This window comes from Scomber japonicus, chromosome 5 (assembly GCF_027409825.1).
Source record: "Scomber japonicus isolate fScoJap1 chromosome 5, fScoJap1.pri, whole genome shotgun sequence".
NCBI classification, from domain to species: Eukaryota; Metazoa; Chordata; class Actinopteri; order Scombriformes; family Scombridae; genus Scomber; species Scomber japonicus.
The window spans coordinates 27,857,664-27,875,082 of NC_070582.1; the positions used below are offsets into that span (position 1 = coordinate 27,857,664).

The 17,419-nt window shown below is 38.0% G+C and overlaps 1 protein-coding gene across 1 annotated transcript in view; it reads right to left on the bottom strand.

Moving 5' to 3' along the window:
• The window catches only part of si:ch211-212o1.2 (uncharacterized protein LOC492735 homolog), a 43,696-nt gene extending 27,950 nt beyond the window's left edge, over positions 1-15,746 (bottom strand). The window contains exon 1 of the mRNA XM_053319351.1: positions 15,587-15,746. Within this exon, the coding sequence (XP_053175326.1) occupies positions 15,587-15,746 (160 nt within the window). The remainder of the gene's footprint in view (positions 1-15,586) is intronic.
• Between the last annotated feature and the right edge of the window lie 1,673 nt (positions 15,747-17,419).

Here is a 17,419-nt window from a genome sequence, read left to right on the forward strand (position 1 = left end):
AGAAATACACTGTTGGCAAGTTTATATGTGTGGAAATTAAGTTGAATTCTCATTTTTGTGGAAAAGTGCATTCAAAGTCAAAAATCTGCAATGTTTTCATGTCAATAAATATTTGATTTGCAGTGCTTTGTCAGCCACTAGAGCAATAAAAGTGACTCACTTTAAGAACTAGATTATAGTTATGCTTATAACAGGGCAAAAGAGAATGCTGAAGTCTGATTGGCTGAAAGATTTACTTTCAGAAGTTTTAATAGTTCTAGTATTGACTTGTTGGCAGAGAGCAGCTACAATACAACAACCAGACACACACAAAAGACTAATAGACTGATTAATGACTAATTTAAGATGCCTTTAATATTTCGGTTACTTACAAATCAGCCTGCACAGAATATAAGATGTGGTGTGTGTGTGACCGACTGAGGGAGCCTGTGTGTGTATGAGAGTGCTATGTGATGTTCTCTACACTGAAATGTCTGTTATAATATTGCAGAATGCAGATTAAAGTTTTGAGAGCAATGTGTAAAAATGTCTTTCTCTCCCAATTTTACAAACTACATATTGCCTAGCAACACAAAGGGCACTAATACTGAAACCCAGAAACTATATTTTATGATTTGAAACAGAAAAATATTTAAATTATTGTATAAATAAATAAATAATTTCAATCTTTAGGCTACTTTATACTTTTTCAGGTAAATACTGTTCTCTTTACTCCACTACAAGCTGAAGTTACAAGTTCTTTATTGAAGATTTTATATATTTATAAAGCTAAACACCTTTAATTGGATCCACACTTTTCATTCATAGTGAAACTCAAAGTGCTACAGTATTAATAACACAGAGGGGCGCCAAAATACATGAATGCATTCACACTCATATGCACACACTACAGTATACAGTAACTCAAAGGAGCAGTTAAATGTAGTGATTCTGCTGACTCTACCATAGTGCTCCTCTGGCCCACACTGGCTGTATGCACACTGAGGTCACAAAAACACACACATAGGTCAAAACCATGTACAGCCCGTGTGACTCCCAGGGCCCAACACACATACTCATATGGTTTTATGGTTTCTAACCCCTGACCTTTGTGACCCCGGGGTCAGCAGTTCAGGGAACCTGTGTGTGTGTGTGTGTGTGTGTGTGTGTGTGTGTGTGTGTGTGTGTGTGTGTGTGTGTGTGTGTAAATGTGTCAACTGTCACATATGAGAGGAGGTGAGTGTTATCACAGCAGCACATCTACAGCAGACAAATTCAGGTCAGTCAAATTTCAGGCTTGAGAAGTGTCACACTACTCTGCAGCACACTGACTGCTCTGTGAAGGAAAGAAATGCAGCTCTGAAAATCTAGTGTGCTCTTTATTTCTTCACCACAAGAGAGACAAGAGTGCATGATTCCTGGGGCGCAACATTTGCACTGCAGGGGTATTTCTACACACTCTTTCCCATGAACAGATATTTGTTGATTTTATATACTTGATTGATTGTAGTTAACTTAGTGTGTTAGCACAGGACTTATGAGTGTTAAGTAGTAAATTGGGTGGAAATGAAGCTATTTTTAAAGATCATCCATCCTGTTAAACATACTGTAAAGTATAATTAATTAAACTCAGTGCTGCTATGAACTATGAAGCACTGTATTGGCTGAAACCACCATTTCAATTATTGGTAATAAAATGATGGTAAAAAATTCCATATTAATGTGTCAATGAATTTAATTGAAAAAATAACTAAAAGCAATTATTTTGGCTAAGGATTGTAGCATTTTTGATGATTTGCAATATTAGAAGGAATTATCTTTTTTTTTTTTATTATTCATTTGCAAAAAACATATGATGATGGTGTGATATTTGTGATCATTCAACTTAACTTATGATATTTTTTTGTGCAGGCCAGGACATCTGCAGCACCACAATATTTAATGTAACATGTTACATTGACATACAGTTCATCTTTAATACTGAGCCTCCTGTGATTTGATTATTGCAGTAAGCCAGATGCGATTCTGATCAAATTTCAATGAAATGTTCAGCCCTAATATAAACTTACAGTGATATCATAGTACAGTTTAGGCTTGATATGACATCAGGAAATGTGGATGAGAGGGTTTCGACTTTTAGAAATGATGATGCCCTACTCCCTTCGTCCACATTTCCAAATGACCAACCTTGATGACCCTGTTTCTGTTGTTAAGGTAACCGAGCTATGACCTATGGGGGAAAAAATTGGCTTTTGGCAACCTCAGCTATGGTAAGACAAAAACATTAAAGTCAATGAGCCACTGATGCAAAACTCAGCTGAGACCGGCTGACTGACTAGATGAATGAATATGGAGAATTTAAGGTTTTAGGATAAATAGTGCTTCAAAACAGGTAATACATCTCACAAGATACATCATTTAACTACTACTGCACCTTTATAGTAAATCAGACTCTTTTCTAAAATTATATGATTTTGCATTGCTCAGATAAAAATAAGCTGAAGGTGTGTTCAATAGACCATCCTGTTCTGTCCTGTTGAATTTTGAACTGATATGAAATGATAGATTTGTTGTTTGTGTTTCATCACAGAAACAACACAAGCACACCAATGAGTCTTGAAGCAAGTTATTCTTACTGATGTTACAAGATTGTGTCTTAATTTCATCAATTATTTTATTTCCAATAAAACATAAAAGTTAAATAAATGTAATAGTAAACATTCAAATAACAGAACAATTTGTGTGGGACATGTATGACAGAATGATTAGACTATAAAAAGGAAAGTATATAAAAGTATAAAAGTGAGTTTTAAGCAGAGACTTAAATGGAGAGATAGACTTAGTCACCCTGATCTCTGGAAGGTTGTTCCAAAGTCTTGGTCCCCTAATAGCAAACACTCTTTGTTCTTTTAGTCTGGATTTAGGAATCACCAGGAGAGCAGCATTTGAGGACCTGAAGGCACGTCATGGCACACGGGGAGTTAGAGGGTCAGAAATATAGTTTGGGGCCACTAAACTAACAGGTAGGCAGTGCAAAGAAGAAAGGATAGGTGTAATATGCTTTTGCTTTCTAAGGAGAGAGAATCTTTTCTTTAGATGGAGAAAAGTGATTTGTAATAATCTGGTTGTGATGAAATAAAAGCATAATTCACTTTTTCAAGGTTTCTGGTAGACAGAAACTGATTCATTTTAGTGATTTTCCAAGTTGAAAAAAGCATGAGTGCATGAAAGATTTAATGTGGCAGTTCAAAGTGAGCTTGCCTTCAATTAAAACACCAATGTTTCTACACTAATAAGCTAAGAGTATGAAGCTAGTATGTTTGTATTTGAGTGTTGGAGTCAGTACCAAATAGAAGTATCTCAATCTTTTTTGAGTTGAGTTGAAGGAAATGTTTATCTATCCATGTATGAATGTTCTCAACACAGTTTATCAGCAAAAAAAAATGTCATTGGAGTTATTGGGGTCAAAGCTGAGGTAAACCAGGGTATCATCTGTGTACAAATAGAAACTGTTGTGATATTACGAGATGTCCCAAAGGCTGGCTGTAAATGGTGAACAGAATCAGGCCTAGCACTGAACCCTCAGGAACCCCACAACGCAGTTTAAAAGTGAAAAATCGAGACTCAGCAATACCCTCTCAGTGTGTAAGGTATTACTATTCAAAGGCCGCGCCACTGAAACCCACTCATTCCTCTGAATGGGACAAGAGGAAGGCAGTGTATGTACATTCAGCAGCGGCGCACCGCTGACTGTGCTTGAAATAACGTGACGTTAACTATATTGATCACTTGCTCGATTTCATTAGAAGTTGTTAGCAGCTAGTTAACCATATAACTTTGCTTTTGGCTTCGGTGTAGGCTTCATAACATAACCTGCGGATTAAAGCAGACAACCCAACTCTCCTGGACGTTCCCGCATATTGATAACGGCTCCTTGACACTGCAGATGAGACACAATCTCCCGGAATCTGGAGCGACCAAGCAAGAGCACACACTAGTGAGTGACTGAGCGCGTGTGCACAAAAAACAATGGGTTTTCTATGGCTTTTGCGCGTCATATCAATGATATAATGTCACTGTGTGGATCATTAACCTTGTTGCAGTGTGCTCCCTGGTTATAGTTAGTGAACCTATCGGCTTCTAGCTGCTCAGATCACACAGTCAGCAGTAAAAGAGGAGGAGAGCAGCAGGGGAATCTAGCGCACATAGTTTGTATGGAAGCCTAATGATGGAAAAAGTAAAAATTATTCTTATCTTTTATTTACAGAAAATACCTATTTTTATGTAGCATACGTGTGTATGTTATTTTGTTAAAGCAATCAGACATTAACATTTACAGTAGTTGTTTTGTTTAAATTATTATTTATAATTTAATATTACTTTAACAATTCAGGGACGTCCAAGAAGCAAAATGTTGTATGAGCACTTTTTTGCATTGTCAATTTGAAATAATGTTTTGTTTTTGAATGGAGGGGCGGAAATTTAATATATATTTTTTTTATCAGATTCATCGATTAATCGAAAAAATAATGGACTGATTAATTGATTATCAAAATAATCGTTAGTTGCAGCCCTATTATTTTTCAAATTTTTCTTCTGGGGGAGCATACCCCCGGACCACCCTAGTGTTGCTAAGCTACCGACACACACCACCGCTGCTACAAAAAATTCTAGGGGAAACACTGGGAAGGTGTCAAACACTGCACTGAGATGGGTTAAAATGTGCCTGGACTTTTTAATCTCAGCATTAAAGAGGTTCATCAGAGACTTTAAGGTCCTCATGGTGGCCCAGTTATGCTTCGAAGCTTTCCACGACATTTATGTTTTAAAGCACAAATGTGTTCATTCATCCTGAGCTGGGACATGTGTTTAGTTTGGTTTTAAATGGTGCAATTACATCAAGGATGCAATTACAGATATTAAAATGAATTAGATGCTCATCCACTGGCTCTATCTCACAGGGGATAGTGTTAAAGGCTTTATTAAAAATATTGGCAGAGGTAGAATTAAAAACTCTAGACCATATCTGTGTACACGAGCAGATTAAATAAAGAGGTAAAACCAAGTCAGATCATTTACAACCATACGACACATCAAGATCAAGAGTACGGCTTTGACAATGAAAGGGATGACAGGGGTGAGAGAGATAAATTAAAAGAATCAGTCAGGGAGAAAATTCAGCACTTACACTGTTAGAGGTACAGCAGACATGAATATTAAAAACACCTTAAATTAAAAACCTGTCATATCTCAGTAGGATTATTGATAGGAGATCTGAAAATGTGTGTTATAAAGCCAAAAGAATAATTGGAAATGGAAGTGCCTCAAAGGAGGAAAACTGTTTTAAGTCAATACAAGACAGATTATTCATTCTCATATTTTTATTGCTATTACTTAGTTCTTATCGCTTATTTATTGATTTCTAAACTGTACTTCTTACAGTTGGGCAATCATGATAAATAGGAATTGCTAAATCTCACTTTTGAGAGTACAACCAATTACAGGTCGACAGATACTGGATTTGATATTTTAAGAGTGAAAAAAATTATACAAATTGAGAGAACGTTTTTTAAAAGTTGCAATATAATAATAACAATAAGCAATAAAGCATACCCGTTCTCAGATCAGTACTGGGCTTTTGCTGCTATAGCCTTACATGCTACACTTCCAGTTTAACCCGTGGTTTATGTTAGCTAAAGTTATTAAACTGCAGACAGATAGGATTCTTGATGTTGCTGCTCACCAAAATCTACATCACCTGACTTTAACGTGCATACATTTAATTGGATTTTTAGAGAATTGTGACCAATGGCTTACAAATAGCATTCAATTTAGAAATTATTCAATTATCACATTATCTGCATATTTCCAGGTACTGATATGTCTGCAGTGAGCTAATATTGGCTGATATATGTTAACAGTAGGGCTAGTTATCTCTTTGCTACACATCTCAGTTTATTCATAAAAAATCGGATTGATTTCAATCTAATTCATTATATCTTTATTGCAGTAAATAGAGTTTTTGAATAAGTTCCTGTGGTGCAACCTGACTTCATGTGTGTTTAAAAGGAGCAGGATGACACGCAAGCAGTCTGAGTGAGACGAGCTGAACAAGGATGAAGATCAGTATCGTTGTTTAGATCACTTACAGGCTATGACATAGATCCTTGAGGGTAACTCGAGATCTCTCACACACACACACACACACACACACACGCACACGCACAAACGCACACACACACACGCACACACACACACACACACACGCGCAACAGCTACTTCTAGAATTGTGGGGACATCTCCCAAATAAACCTTTTGTTATTTTTCTTTATTGAATTACTTTTGAATAAAAATACTAATTAATTATATTAAACTGAAAATGCTTGATGTATGTTTTAGGCACAATTTATACATAAAATATTAACTAAATGACTCCCATACCAACCATTATTGACTGTCTTCAGCTTTTATTTCATACATTCAGCTTGAATTAGCATGAAATAATCAAGTTTTTGTGCTCATTCAATTAACATATATTATATGTACCATGTCTGTTCCCATGTTCTGCTTAACTCTGTTACCTCAGTTACAAAACAGCATAAAAATCTCAGCTCATATAAAAGCATGTGACTTGCACCCAGTGATGTCACTTCCTCTGGCAGTAACCATCTGGAAGGCAGTGAGGTATGTCAAGTTTCTTCTCTCATTATTTTGCACAAAATGTTGAGGATACAATAACAGTAGATTCATTATTTGTCACATCTGTCACTGTGGTGAAGTGAATCTTTCATTCAGTTCTTTAAAAATATGATAATTTTTAGGCATGGTGTGTGGTATCTGGTTTGAGGTTAGCACATGGAGTGAAGGCACGAGATGGTAGAAAACATCACCTCTGTTACTGTGAGCTCTGTTACTGGTTTAAACAGGTTAACAATAACAGAGTTGATGATGAATAACAGAGTCAAATATGACCAATCACACTTAAGCATTTTGCATTATTTTATATTTATTATGGATTTGGGGTGTTTTCACTGTAAAGGGTAGATCTATTTAAAAAAACTGAATCATTTCTGTTCTAGGTAGATCAAGCAGTCATCAGCAAAAAGGCATTGTTAAAACGGGCACGGCGAGATGTCGACCCTATAAGGAAGACAGAAAATGTGTAAAAAGATAGAAACTTCAGACTACAAAATGAGAAATGTAAGGCAGCAAAGCAAAGTAATCAATCTGGGTGAAAGAGAGCAAAGGTATGACCACAAGTATGAGTACCAATGTGAGTAGCAGCTAGGCTATTTGTCTGTGAATGGACGCTACAACTCCTCAAGACCCAAGCCACGTTCCTGTGTCCTGCTTATCAACCAGCGGAGGTGAAGGAAGTTAGCTCCAAAGCCTAACCTAACCAGGCTCACTTAAAGTGGACTCCTTCACCAGCTACTCTCATTTTAGTGACTATCTCTAAAATGTGTGCTTCACCACTAGATCAGCAACAAAGGGCATGGAGCCACTGTCCCCTCCATCCATCAGTAACTTTGGACTATTTTTCAGTGATGGAACCTGCACCCAATACTACCAGAAGGGCAACTTTGTCAAGCACAGAAATGTAAAAGAAGTGCTTCAAGCAAGCCATGGAAAAGATGGTCCAGATGGAGTGGGTGGGGTTTGAAAAAGAACAGTAGACAGATTGGTCAGTGAAGGAAAAGACATTCCAAATGATGAGCAATTGTGTGACTGTCTACTGAATGCCCAGACCTACATACAGCTGTTCTACATTGAAGAGGAAGCTGTGGACAAATCTGTAAAGAAGATACATTTGTATTTATACTCTAAAACAACAAAAAGTCTCTATTTTATTAGACTTAAAGCTAAATTAATAAATAGACAAAAGAGAAGACAAAGGTTTAAAGTGTAATAAATGACGTGTTGACTGTATACATTAGATCAAACTTGTGTATAAATCGTCTTTCACACATAGTTAATTGTAAACTACAGGGATAACCTTTCAGGCATTATTCACACATGCAGCTACATTCAGGAACATTTCCATCTCGTACTTTTTTTACACGTAACAATGCCAGAATAGAATAGATGGGGCAATGGACAGTCCAGCAGATGGCGGTACTGCAACACTTATGGATGCCAAGTGCCATAAAACTCAACAGAAGAAGAAGATGAGGCAATGCCAGGTGTATTGCTGTGTTCCATTTACATGTGAAGTTGGGAAGCTGGGACTGACATCACGCCCGAGTTTGTATCATTCCAATGCAAGGTTAGCCATTAATAGCAATACCTGTTGATGAAAACACATTTGCTGTATTTTGCACCGTAGCAACACGTCCACAGATAGAAGTTGGAAGTGCTGTGTGTCCAACTGATTTAATAAGACACAGATATGACAGAACTGCTAATAAACAGGATGTTACTACAACTTTTACACTCTTGATGTACGGGGCTACCATCTTGGATTTTGAGGTCTTGGCTGAGTTGAGGTGAGGTTCGTCTGACTTTCCGAGTCAGAAATCCGACTTCAGGGGACATTCCAGTTGAAATTTCAAATTGGGAAATGCAAAAGCACCTCCAAGGCAACCATTCACAAGTCTTCAATTAAAATGCGTCATCAGTAGAGTCTTGCAATTGGTGCGTTCGCTCTACATCTAGGCGGATATAAACCTTTATAACTGCTTCTCTCTGTGATGTTAATGCTTCCATTCACAACACATCTGTACAGGCAGATGTTTCTAGGTCTTAAGGTGGGAAATACAGGTGATGCAGATTTTCCTTGTTCCCATTAACACATGACCTCATGCAGGAAATGTTCCTGAACATTTCAGAGATAGACTGCATGTCTGAAAATGTGCTACACACAGTCAACAGATTTTTCAGTTAGCAAATTGATTTTCATATTTTAGATGATACAAATCTATGTTTAGAAAATACTGAAAATGTTCAAATCAAAGTGTGTTCTGTGAGAATATAAAAGTTTAATGTACCAATCAATTCCCATTTTTGGGGGTTTTGAAATGTCTGCAATTCTAGAATAGGCCACATTCTTCAGAGATTTACTCTAAATACTCTAAAAGAAGCATGTAGACAAATGTGTTGCTCATGTGACTAAGATCTCTTGCAAAATACAGAAAGAAGAAGGGAAACAATGTGAGACTACATGAAAGGAGAGGAGAGTAAAGGAAAGAAGAGGAGAGGAGGAGAGAGGAGTGGAGAAAAGTCAGTGGACCGTGACACTTCAGACATATGGGAGGACCGAGGAGAGACGAGGGGATGAATAGAGAGTCGGTGAGAGAAATGGAGAGACGCAGAAACAGAGGGAGAGGGAGATGTATCCAGCTGTTTGTCCATCCTTGCTTTGCTGTAATGAGCCCATGTTTGGCTCTATGGAGCATCGCCAACGCCTCATCTAACTTCTCCAAACTCTAACAAGCCAAACTGCTATTTAGATTTACCTCCTACCAGCATTGAACCGGACCCAAACAACTAAGCACATGACAGCGTGGCGCTCCCTTAAATGGACACTCTGACATTTTGAATTTCAGCTGTTTATTTTTCTTTAACAGACACTTGTCAGCATGTGGGGAAACATTTTGGCTTTTAAGTTTTCATAAAATGGCTTGGCGGCATTGTTAGCGTTGCTGAGCGTATCTTCAACTTGCAGCCTGCTGTGTCCTTTCTGCTGAAATGAGGGACAGCTTATAAGTCATTTCAAATTTACCTGGTGAAGACACTAAACTTCACACACAACCATGTTATTTTCTATGATTACAGCTAGAAAGCCACTGACTACTATGTTTTTCTCTGTACAAAAAAAATGTAGCATATGGTTTTTATGTCCACTGAAAAAGTGAATCCAGCAAAACATTTGACTGTATTGTGGTTAACGGCTGCTATTATCCTTCAACAGAAATGGTTTTGTAAAATCTGGACAAAATCTGTTGTTTACATACGGTGATATACACTACTACCTTTAATTCATTTAGTAGCAAAAATGTGCCACGCCACTAAAACACTTTTTGTCCCCATCTGATTGATATTTATACTGATTCCTGTGATGCATAACGTGACAGTTTCACTTGAAAAAACACAACACACAAGTTCTATTTGAATGAACTGTAGGACCTGACCCATACAATGCCGATACCAACATTAGGGAGTAAAATAATTCCGATATCGATATATCAGCCGATAATCATAAACACACATTTATTACAATGGTCCCTCAAATTTGGTTACCAAACACTTTCGACAAATATATGTAATGGAGGCTGTTATACAGTACAGTTAAAGAATAAATGTAATTTTAATAAATGGACATCAGTGCACTGAAACAGTAAACTTCACTTGAAATGTAATATGTATACATTAAACCTAAAAAAAAAAAAGATTACATATACATAAAAGGCAGCCTATATATCTACATCTATATATCTAAAAAAATATATATATAGCCACATATTGGATGGTATAAACCGATAACGATATATCTGTGATAGGCTGATGTTGGCTAATAATATTGGCTCTAATGAACTGCATTGTTGACTTGTTAGTTGAAGATGGTGATCTTCAGGCGACAGACAGAATGATTTGTCCTGGTTTATCATTGAGGAGACTTCTAAACTCAGTTATATACTCCTAACAAAAACATCATTTCTGTTTCCTTAAAAACATAGCAACAGTATGACCATTCATGAGTCAAGATGGATTCATGCCTTCATTTCAAGCCGACTCCATCACTGTAATGCACATGTACTGGCCTGCTGGGGGAAACAGTGCTGAAAGATTTCATGTTTTTAACATTGCTTTATGCTCCTTTTAGGCTCTTTCACTGTGAAGCACTGTGTGTACTGTATGTCATTTCTATTGTTGTAAAACACTGAGCTGCACTTCTTGGATGAAAGATGTTTTACAAATTAAGCTATACAAATTAAGTTATTCATATTATTATTATCATTATTAAAGGTTTTAGTCAGTCAATTCAAGTTTCGAATTGTCATAACTTAAAGTGATGCTTTATAGAGCAATGGTTTTATGAGTGGGTCTGATGCACATGCATGCATGAGAGTAGTGTAATATACAGTCCTGCTGCTGGTTTCATGCTATACTGATGTTCAATAGTTCAATATTTGATGGTGGCACAAACATTCAGGTATCAGAAGTCTAAAACACTTTTTACACCCTCAGTAAATTTCACATGGATAGCTCCAATAAAAACTGTTGGGATGACAGCAGAAGGGAGATATCTGAAAATCTCAACTAATAAAACCAAAACTATCTGCATGATATTAAAAGGGATGAGTGAGAAAAAACATTAGGGTGAACTGACCCTTTAAGAAGTTTTGAACCACTTTCTTGTAGATTATGTTTTTATTGCATTTAATCTCATGTTTTACAAATTCATATTCATCATCAGTGTAGTATGTGTTATATGTGTGATTTGAATGACTGTATATTGGGATTATGTCATGTTGAAAGTACAACATTTAATGCAAGGAGTTATTTTGTAGTTTGATACGATTACGCTACATTTTCCTTTTGATATAACCCCCCCCCCCCCCCCACAAACTTCACCAAAACTTGACAGTTAATGACTTTAGCTGTTGAGTGTTATAGTGTGACACAGCAGTTTTGAGTTGTGCAACAGAGTCTGTGCTGCGTGAGAATACTGCCCACATCACAGCCTCATCTGGGCTATTTTTACCCAGAGTTCGTCTGCTAAGTAAGCTCCGCGGCCACTAAGTGAAAGGGGATAAAGTGTCGGGACCCCAAATGCATGTGTGATCCTCTTAACCATCAATCAGCACCACACTCAATAACAACAGGCTGGCAAACGCAACCTGAGTTTTCATCAGCATCCTTCTTATTTTAGTATGTTTACTATGTGTTTATCTATCAGCTGATGATTTTGATTGATTGATTTGCTTTTTATTGTTTTGATCATATCTTTCAGGCCCTCTGTTTCACCCATTGTCTGCTCATCAGTCTAAACTTTGTGCTTCTTGTCCCCTTTGTTTTCATCCAATATGTTGTGTTACTTGTTAATATCTTTTTTATTGATATGCACTTTTTCCTCACTTACTTTGTATCCATTAGGGGGTAAAAAAATGCAATATATTAAACTTGAATTAAATATACATATAAGATGATACCAATGTATATATGTGACAATATCGGCTGACCGATATATCAGTCTGGCTCTAGAGTGTCTAAAATTAAGTTTTTGGCTCACCTGCCAGGGGTGTCTGGAAGATTAAAAAATCCACCGGCCAAGCATATTTTTACTGACTAAAATAATAAATTGCCTTTTTGTCACATACATATAGTTTTACAGCACTGTATAGAGACTGTACAGTGACAAACATGAGTCATTTCCTCCAAGCCATCATGTCATATACTTAAATACATCACTATTTTGATGCAAACTTTTTCTCATCCTGTGTGAATAGCTTTACCAGGGTTACTCACACTAGCCAGGTGTTCATTTTGGTCTCTGACTAAAAACTAAACTATGATCTTAAACCAAAACAAATCTTAGTGTAGGTTATCTCAATGCACCAGTCAAGCATAAGTACAGTAATATCACAGCAGGCGAACATCAACCAGCAGAATCAGCAGAGTCATGAATTTCTACTTTAACATGTGTTTATATTACATTGCTGCTACACTAATCATTTATAATGCTGTTAATGAGCTCAGTTTCTGCAAAGATATGTGAAAAAAACTACAACACACCTCCATTAAAACATATACTTGCTGTTTCTTGTCTTTCACCTCTCTTGCCTCTTGTCATTATACCTGGTAACCAACTGTAATTGAACACATTAATTAACCATGTGTCTGTGTGTGTGTGTGTGTGTGTGTGTGTGTGTGTGTGTGTGTGTGTGTGTGTGTGTGTGTGAGAGTGTGTGTGCTCGCCTGTTCACATGCATGGGTAATGTTTGCGTTGCCTGGCAGCAGAACAGACCAAAGATCAGAGTGGAGATTATTATGGCTCTAATGTAATGGCACTGAATAATAGTGTAGATCCAATTCCATTAATGGGGAAGGTGACTCCTTTACTCAACAGTGACTAAAAATAGGACTACCGTACTGGTCTCATCACCTTCCACTGGGGCTAGGGATATTGATAAGCTGCACACTGACAGATGTTAAGTGAAAATAAAGTTATAAAAAGTCTTCACCAGTCGTCACCAGTCAGGTCAGAGGATCCTTTTCAGTTCAGTGAGTGGAGCGAGGTGCTGCCAGACTCAACGGTTTATGAGCATGAACTCACTCATAGCGCTTTGTGGCCTTTGGATTGGAGCGCCAACTTTGTGACACATCCTCTACCCTCATGTGAACTTCAACAATAATGCAGTTATAGTGAGCAAACCCCACTTTTCTCCGAACATCATTCCTATTTCGGGAAGTGCTAACAAGTGGCCAACACGGCCCGACTAGAGGCAATTAAAATGCTCAGTGAAGCATGCGAAGCAGGGCAGATGGTCGGGCAAAATGTGGCACAGTCCAGCTTGATGCACAACTGGTAAGACAGGTTTTCTTTGCTAAGGTCTGAGGCACAGCGCGCCTCCCATCAACACACCGAAATCAATGTATCTTCAGCGATATAATGATTGGTGTTAGCATGTTGATTAAACTGTGTTCTCTCCTTACTCAGTTTCAGACCCCGTTTGATTGAAACTACATTTTCGAAATACCAGAGAGGAGCCGTCATTTCAAACAGCAGCACAGTGAATGAAAGTACGACATAAACCTGGAGGAACGGTTCAAAAAAATAAAATAAAAAGCCATGTCTTATTTTACTGTTGTGGATTATTAAGCAGGTGAAGGAGCCTGGCCACAGACGGTTCTGGATATCAGCTGTTATGATCAGAACAAAAAGCAGAGCAGTGGAAACAAACACAAAAGAGAGCAGGGAGTGTTACCTCTGATGAGAAAATTAAAGTTACATTTGTTTAACAAGAGCGAGCCACACACTGCTACCTGAAGCCTCAGGGTCATGACACACAGCCAAACACTTTGTTGCAATGACAAAGCAATCCTGCCAATAACAACAACAACAACAACAACAACCGCTGTCATTTTATTAAAGTAGCTTCTTGTCAAAAATTCAGTCTCTGAGGTCCAGACCGCTTCTTATTTTTTGATTGTGCCAGGAACTTTTCATTATAGACGCCTGATCAGAGACTTATCTGGGCTGAGATGACAGGTGAATCTAAACTAGCAGGCCATAAAGAAAACCTGCAACGCTCTGGACCCTGAGGATAGGATTTAGGGATTACTGATGTAGTCTGTGGCATAGACATGGATTTTGTTCTGGGACCTGAGACCTGTCCCAGCTGAAGCCAACAACTTCACTAACATCTATAGAACAGGACATTACATTACTTTTTATGATTGGCACTTTTAAAAGTATTTTGGGGAGCATTGTTATAAATGGGAAAACAGTAGAGAGGTCCATAGCCAAACATGATGGACCCCTATAGGCCAGTGTTTTTCCATCCTGGACCCCGGGGCTCCCCTGCCCTGCATGTTTTAGGTATCTCTCCACTCTAACACACCTGATTCTAATTATTAACTCGTTATCAAGCCCTTGACAAGCTTCAGCTGCTTGATAATGATTGGAGAGATACCTAAAACATACAGGGCAGTAGCTCTCCAGGACTCAAGGATTGAAGAACACTACTTGGGTCACCAGGATGCCCCATCTCATGTAGATTTGACCGGGATCGGCCTTATTAATAAGTATTTGAATCTGTCAGATTGATTTAAATGTATTTACATAAAAAGACGACAAAACAAAAGTAACTTCCTAATGTTGTCCTTGCTGTGAAATGATCGAAAAAGTTTGTAAAAATGTCAGTAAATCAAAGAATCTGAGTTCTGTGGAAAATCATTCTCAATAGACAAGTGTAGGAAAGACATGTAATAAGGAGGCAAGTCAACTTCTTCAATTACACATTCACATATGTAATCAATACTTTTGGTGCATTCTAGGCTTTTATTAGATAACAACAGTACTGTACAGAGATGGTGGGAAATGAGAGGAGAGAAAGAGATGTGGAAGAACCTGCAACAAATGTTACCAACCAGGACACAGAAGTTCATGGGGGTTTCTAAGTAAGCCTATGGATCAATCTATCCTATTGATTCTTGTACTGAGGTGTGATAGTGTGTGTTTGTAGGAGGTTGAAAGGCCCTAACATTCAAGGGCCCTGGGTACAATATAGTGTGGAGGTCCAATTCATCCCAGTCTATGAAAAATAAGAGTCAAAGCATCTTACTTATAATGGAAAACTGTCAATGCATGAACTCACAGCAGGTTACATGGCAGGTGTATGACAGCCATGATGAGAAGCTTTGTAGTGATTAGTCTGACACATCTCTGCTAAGTCAGCCTATAGCCTCTGTTTGTAAACACTAGTGTCTACATCATCATCATCATCACCACCACCACCACCACCATCCATCCATCATCACTCATGTCGCACTGTGGTGAGGCCTCTAACTTCTACTGCCTTGTCTCATTCTTAACCCAGTTACCGACAAAAGACAGAGTGACAGCTGAAATAACACCAAACACCGACAATGTATCCGTCCTCACCGGGAGAGTAGAGCCTCGCAAGCTGCCGGGCCCCGGCGTGCTGCGGTCCCCAGCGAGGCGCCGAGCTACGAGCAGCCGCCCCGTGCTCATTCCCGTTCGGATCCTCCTCCGCCATGGACCGGTGCCTGATGTCGGTCTCGGAGAGAAGCGATGCCGCCATAACTCCTGCCAGCTGCCCGCCCTGCTGCCCCCCGCGTCGGCTTTCAGCTATAAGACATCAATTATAGATCTGTCGGTTAATAACGGCTTTGCTTTGGTTTAGTGTCTCTGGATGCTGAGCCAAGTGATGCTGGCTGGCGGGGATGTTAACGTTACCGGAGAAGCCTCCTGCCACCCGGAAACACACGGACGGAGCTGCACTGACATACACTACCTATTTAACGGGTTTTTAACGGCAGCAGCTCCTCCGGTCATGAAGCTGTCAGCTGTTAACGTGACACACCGACTCCAGCTGTTGTTTTAAAAACGTGCAGCGACGCTCCGTTTGAAGCACTGCGCGGCTTTTCTTAACTAACTTTATTTCTGCATCCAGATCAGCTGTCACTCTGCAGCAGGGACCGTCCGCAATTTACACTCCTCATCAAAAAGTGAAAGTGGTACCTAAAAAGTGTATACTATGTGTTAATTTCATATTAGGCCTACATGACATACATTAGGCCTATATATTATGCCCAGAAATCACATTTAAATTAACAGTTTTGCTTCCGAAAGCGGTTAAACTCAATATATTTTCCAATTCCAGCTTCGCCCTTTGCACTGTGCATTGTATTAATTAGCCTATAGGAAAGTAGTGTAGGCTACATCAATAATTTTTTGAAAAGTATACAACTTTTGTGAGAAGCCTGTACTTCCCAGTGACTTTTTTTTTTTTTGCATATGTAAATTTAATTTTACTGCATTGTATGACTATTGCAAACATTAGTAATAGTTGTAGTGATTTATTTTGGTCCTTATTAACTATTTTCCAAAAACAATGCACAAAGGAATACATAAATAACAATAAGGAATTGGATCAAAAGGAGAAAAGTAGCTGGATGAAGTAACTGTTCAGAAAAAGTGACTTTAATCATATTTTTAAAAAGAGAAAAAAGATTCAGGACTTTTGACAAAACATTCTGGGCTGCAGCCCCAAAAGCCACCCCCTTGCTCCACCCCTGCTTATTAGTATAGTATGGATTTGGGAAACAGCAACAGCAAAGAATGCTCTGAAAATCCAAATATGGACATATCCCAAATGTCTTAATCAGAAAATGGCACATTCAGAATAAAACCTTAAAGCCTAAATTGATCATGCTGTTTTTATGAACTGTATCAAATTCAGAATGTTGTCATATTCAGCATAATAATGGAATATTAGTGTGTATATAAGCGTAATCACTGTTAACTTGTTATCGAGTCGGTCTGAATCCTTTTTTTTTTTTTTTCAAAATAAAAGGATCCTTATACCTCACACCCTGTTAGAACCTTTTCTGTATGTGCTGGTTAAAAATAACAACAATAAGCTGACCCTTCAGCTCCTTTCTGTAAGTTCTGTCAAAGTGGGGAAAAAATATATATTCTGCACTGCAAAACCCAATAAGTTAATTTAACTAAAAAAAACTAATTACATTGAAAATTTTAAACAGTATTATTTAAGTAAACCATGATTTTTTGCTCAGTAATTTTAAGTGACAGATTTTCATTCATTTTTTAAAGTTACAATAACATTCTTAATTAAGTTACTTTTACTCAGTGTTTTGTTTTTTTAAGAGTACTGTCAGTGTTAGAAAGTTGAGTTTGTTTTCAGTATTTGCAGAGACTGAGAAAACCAAAGAAGTCCACTTGTTACATATA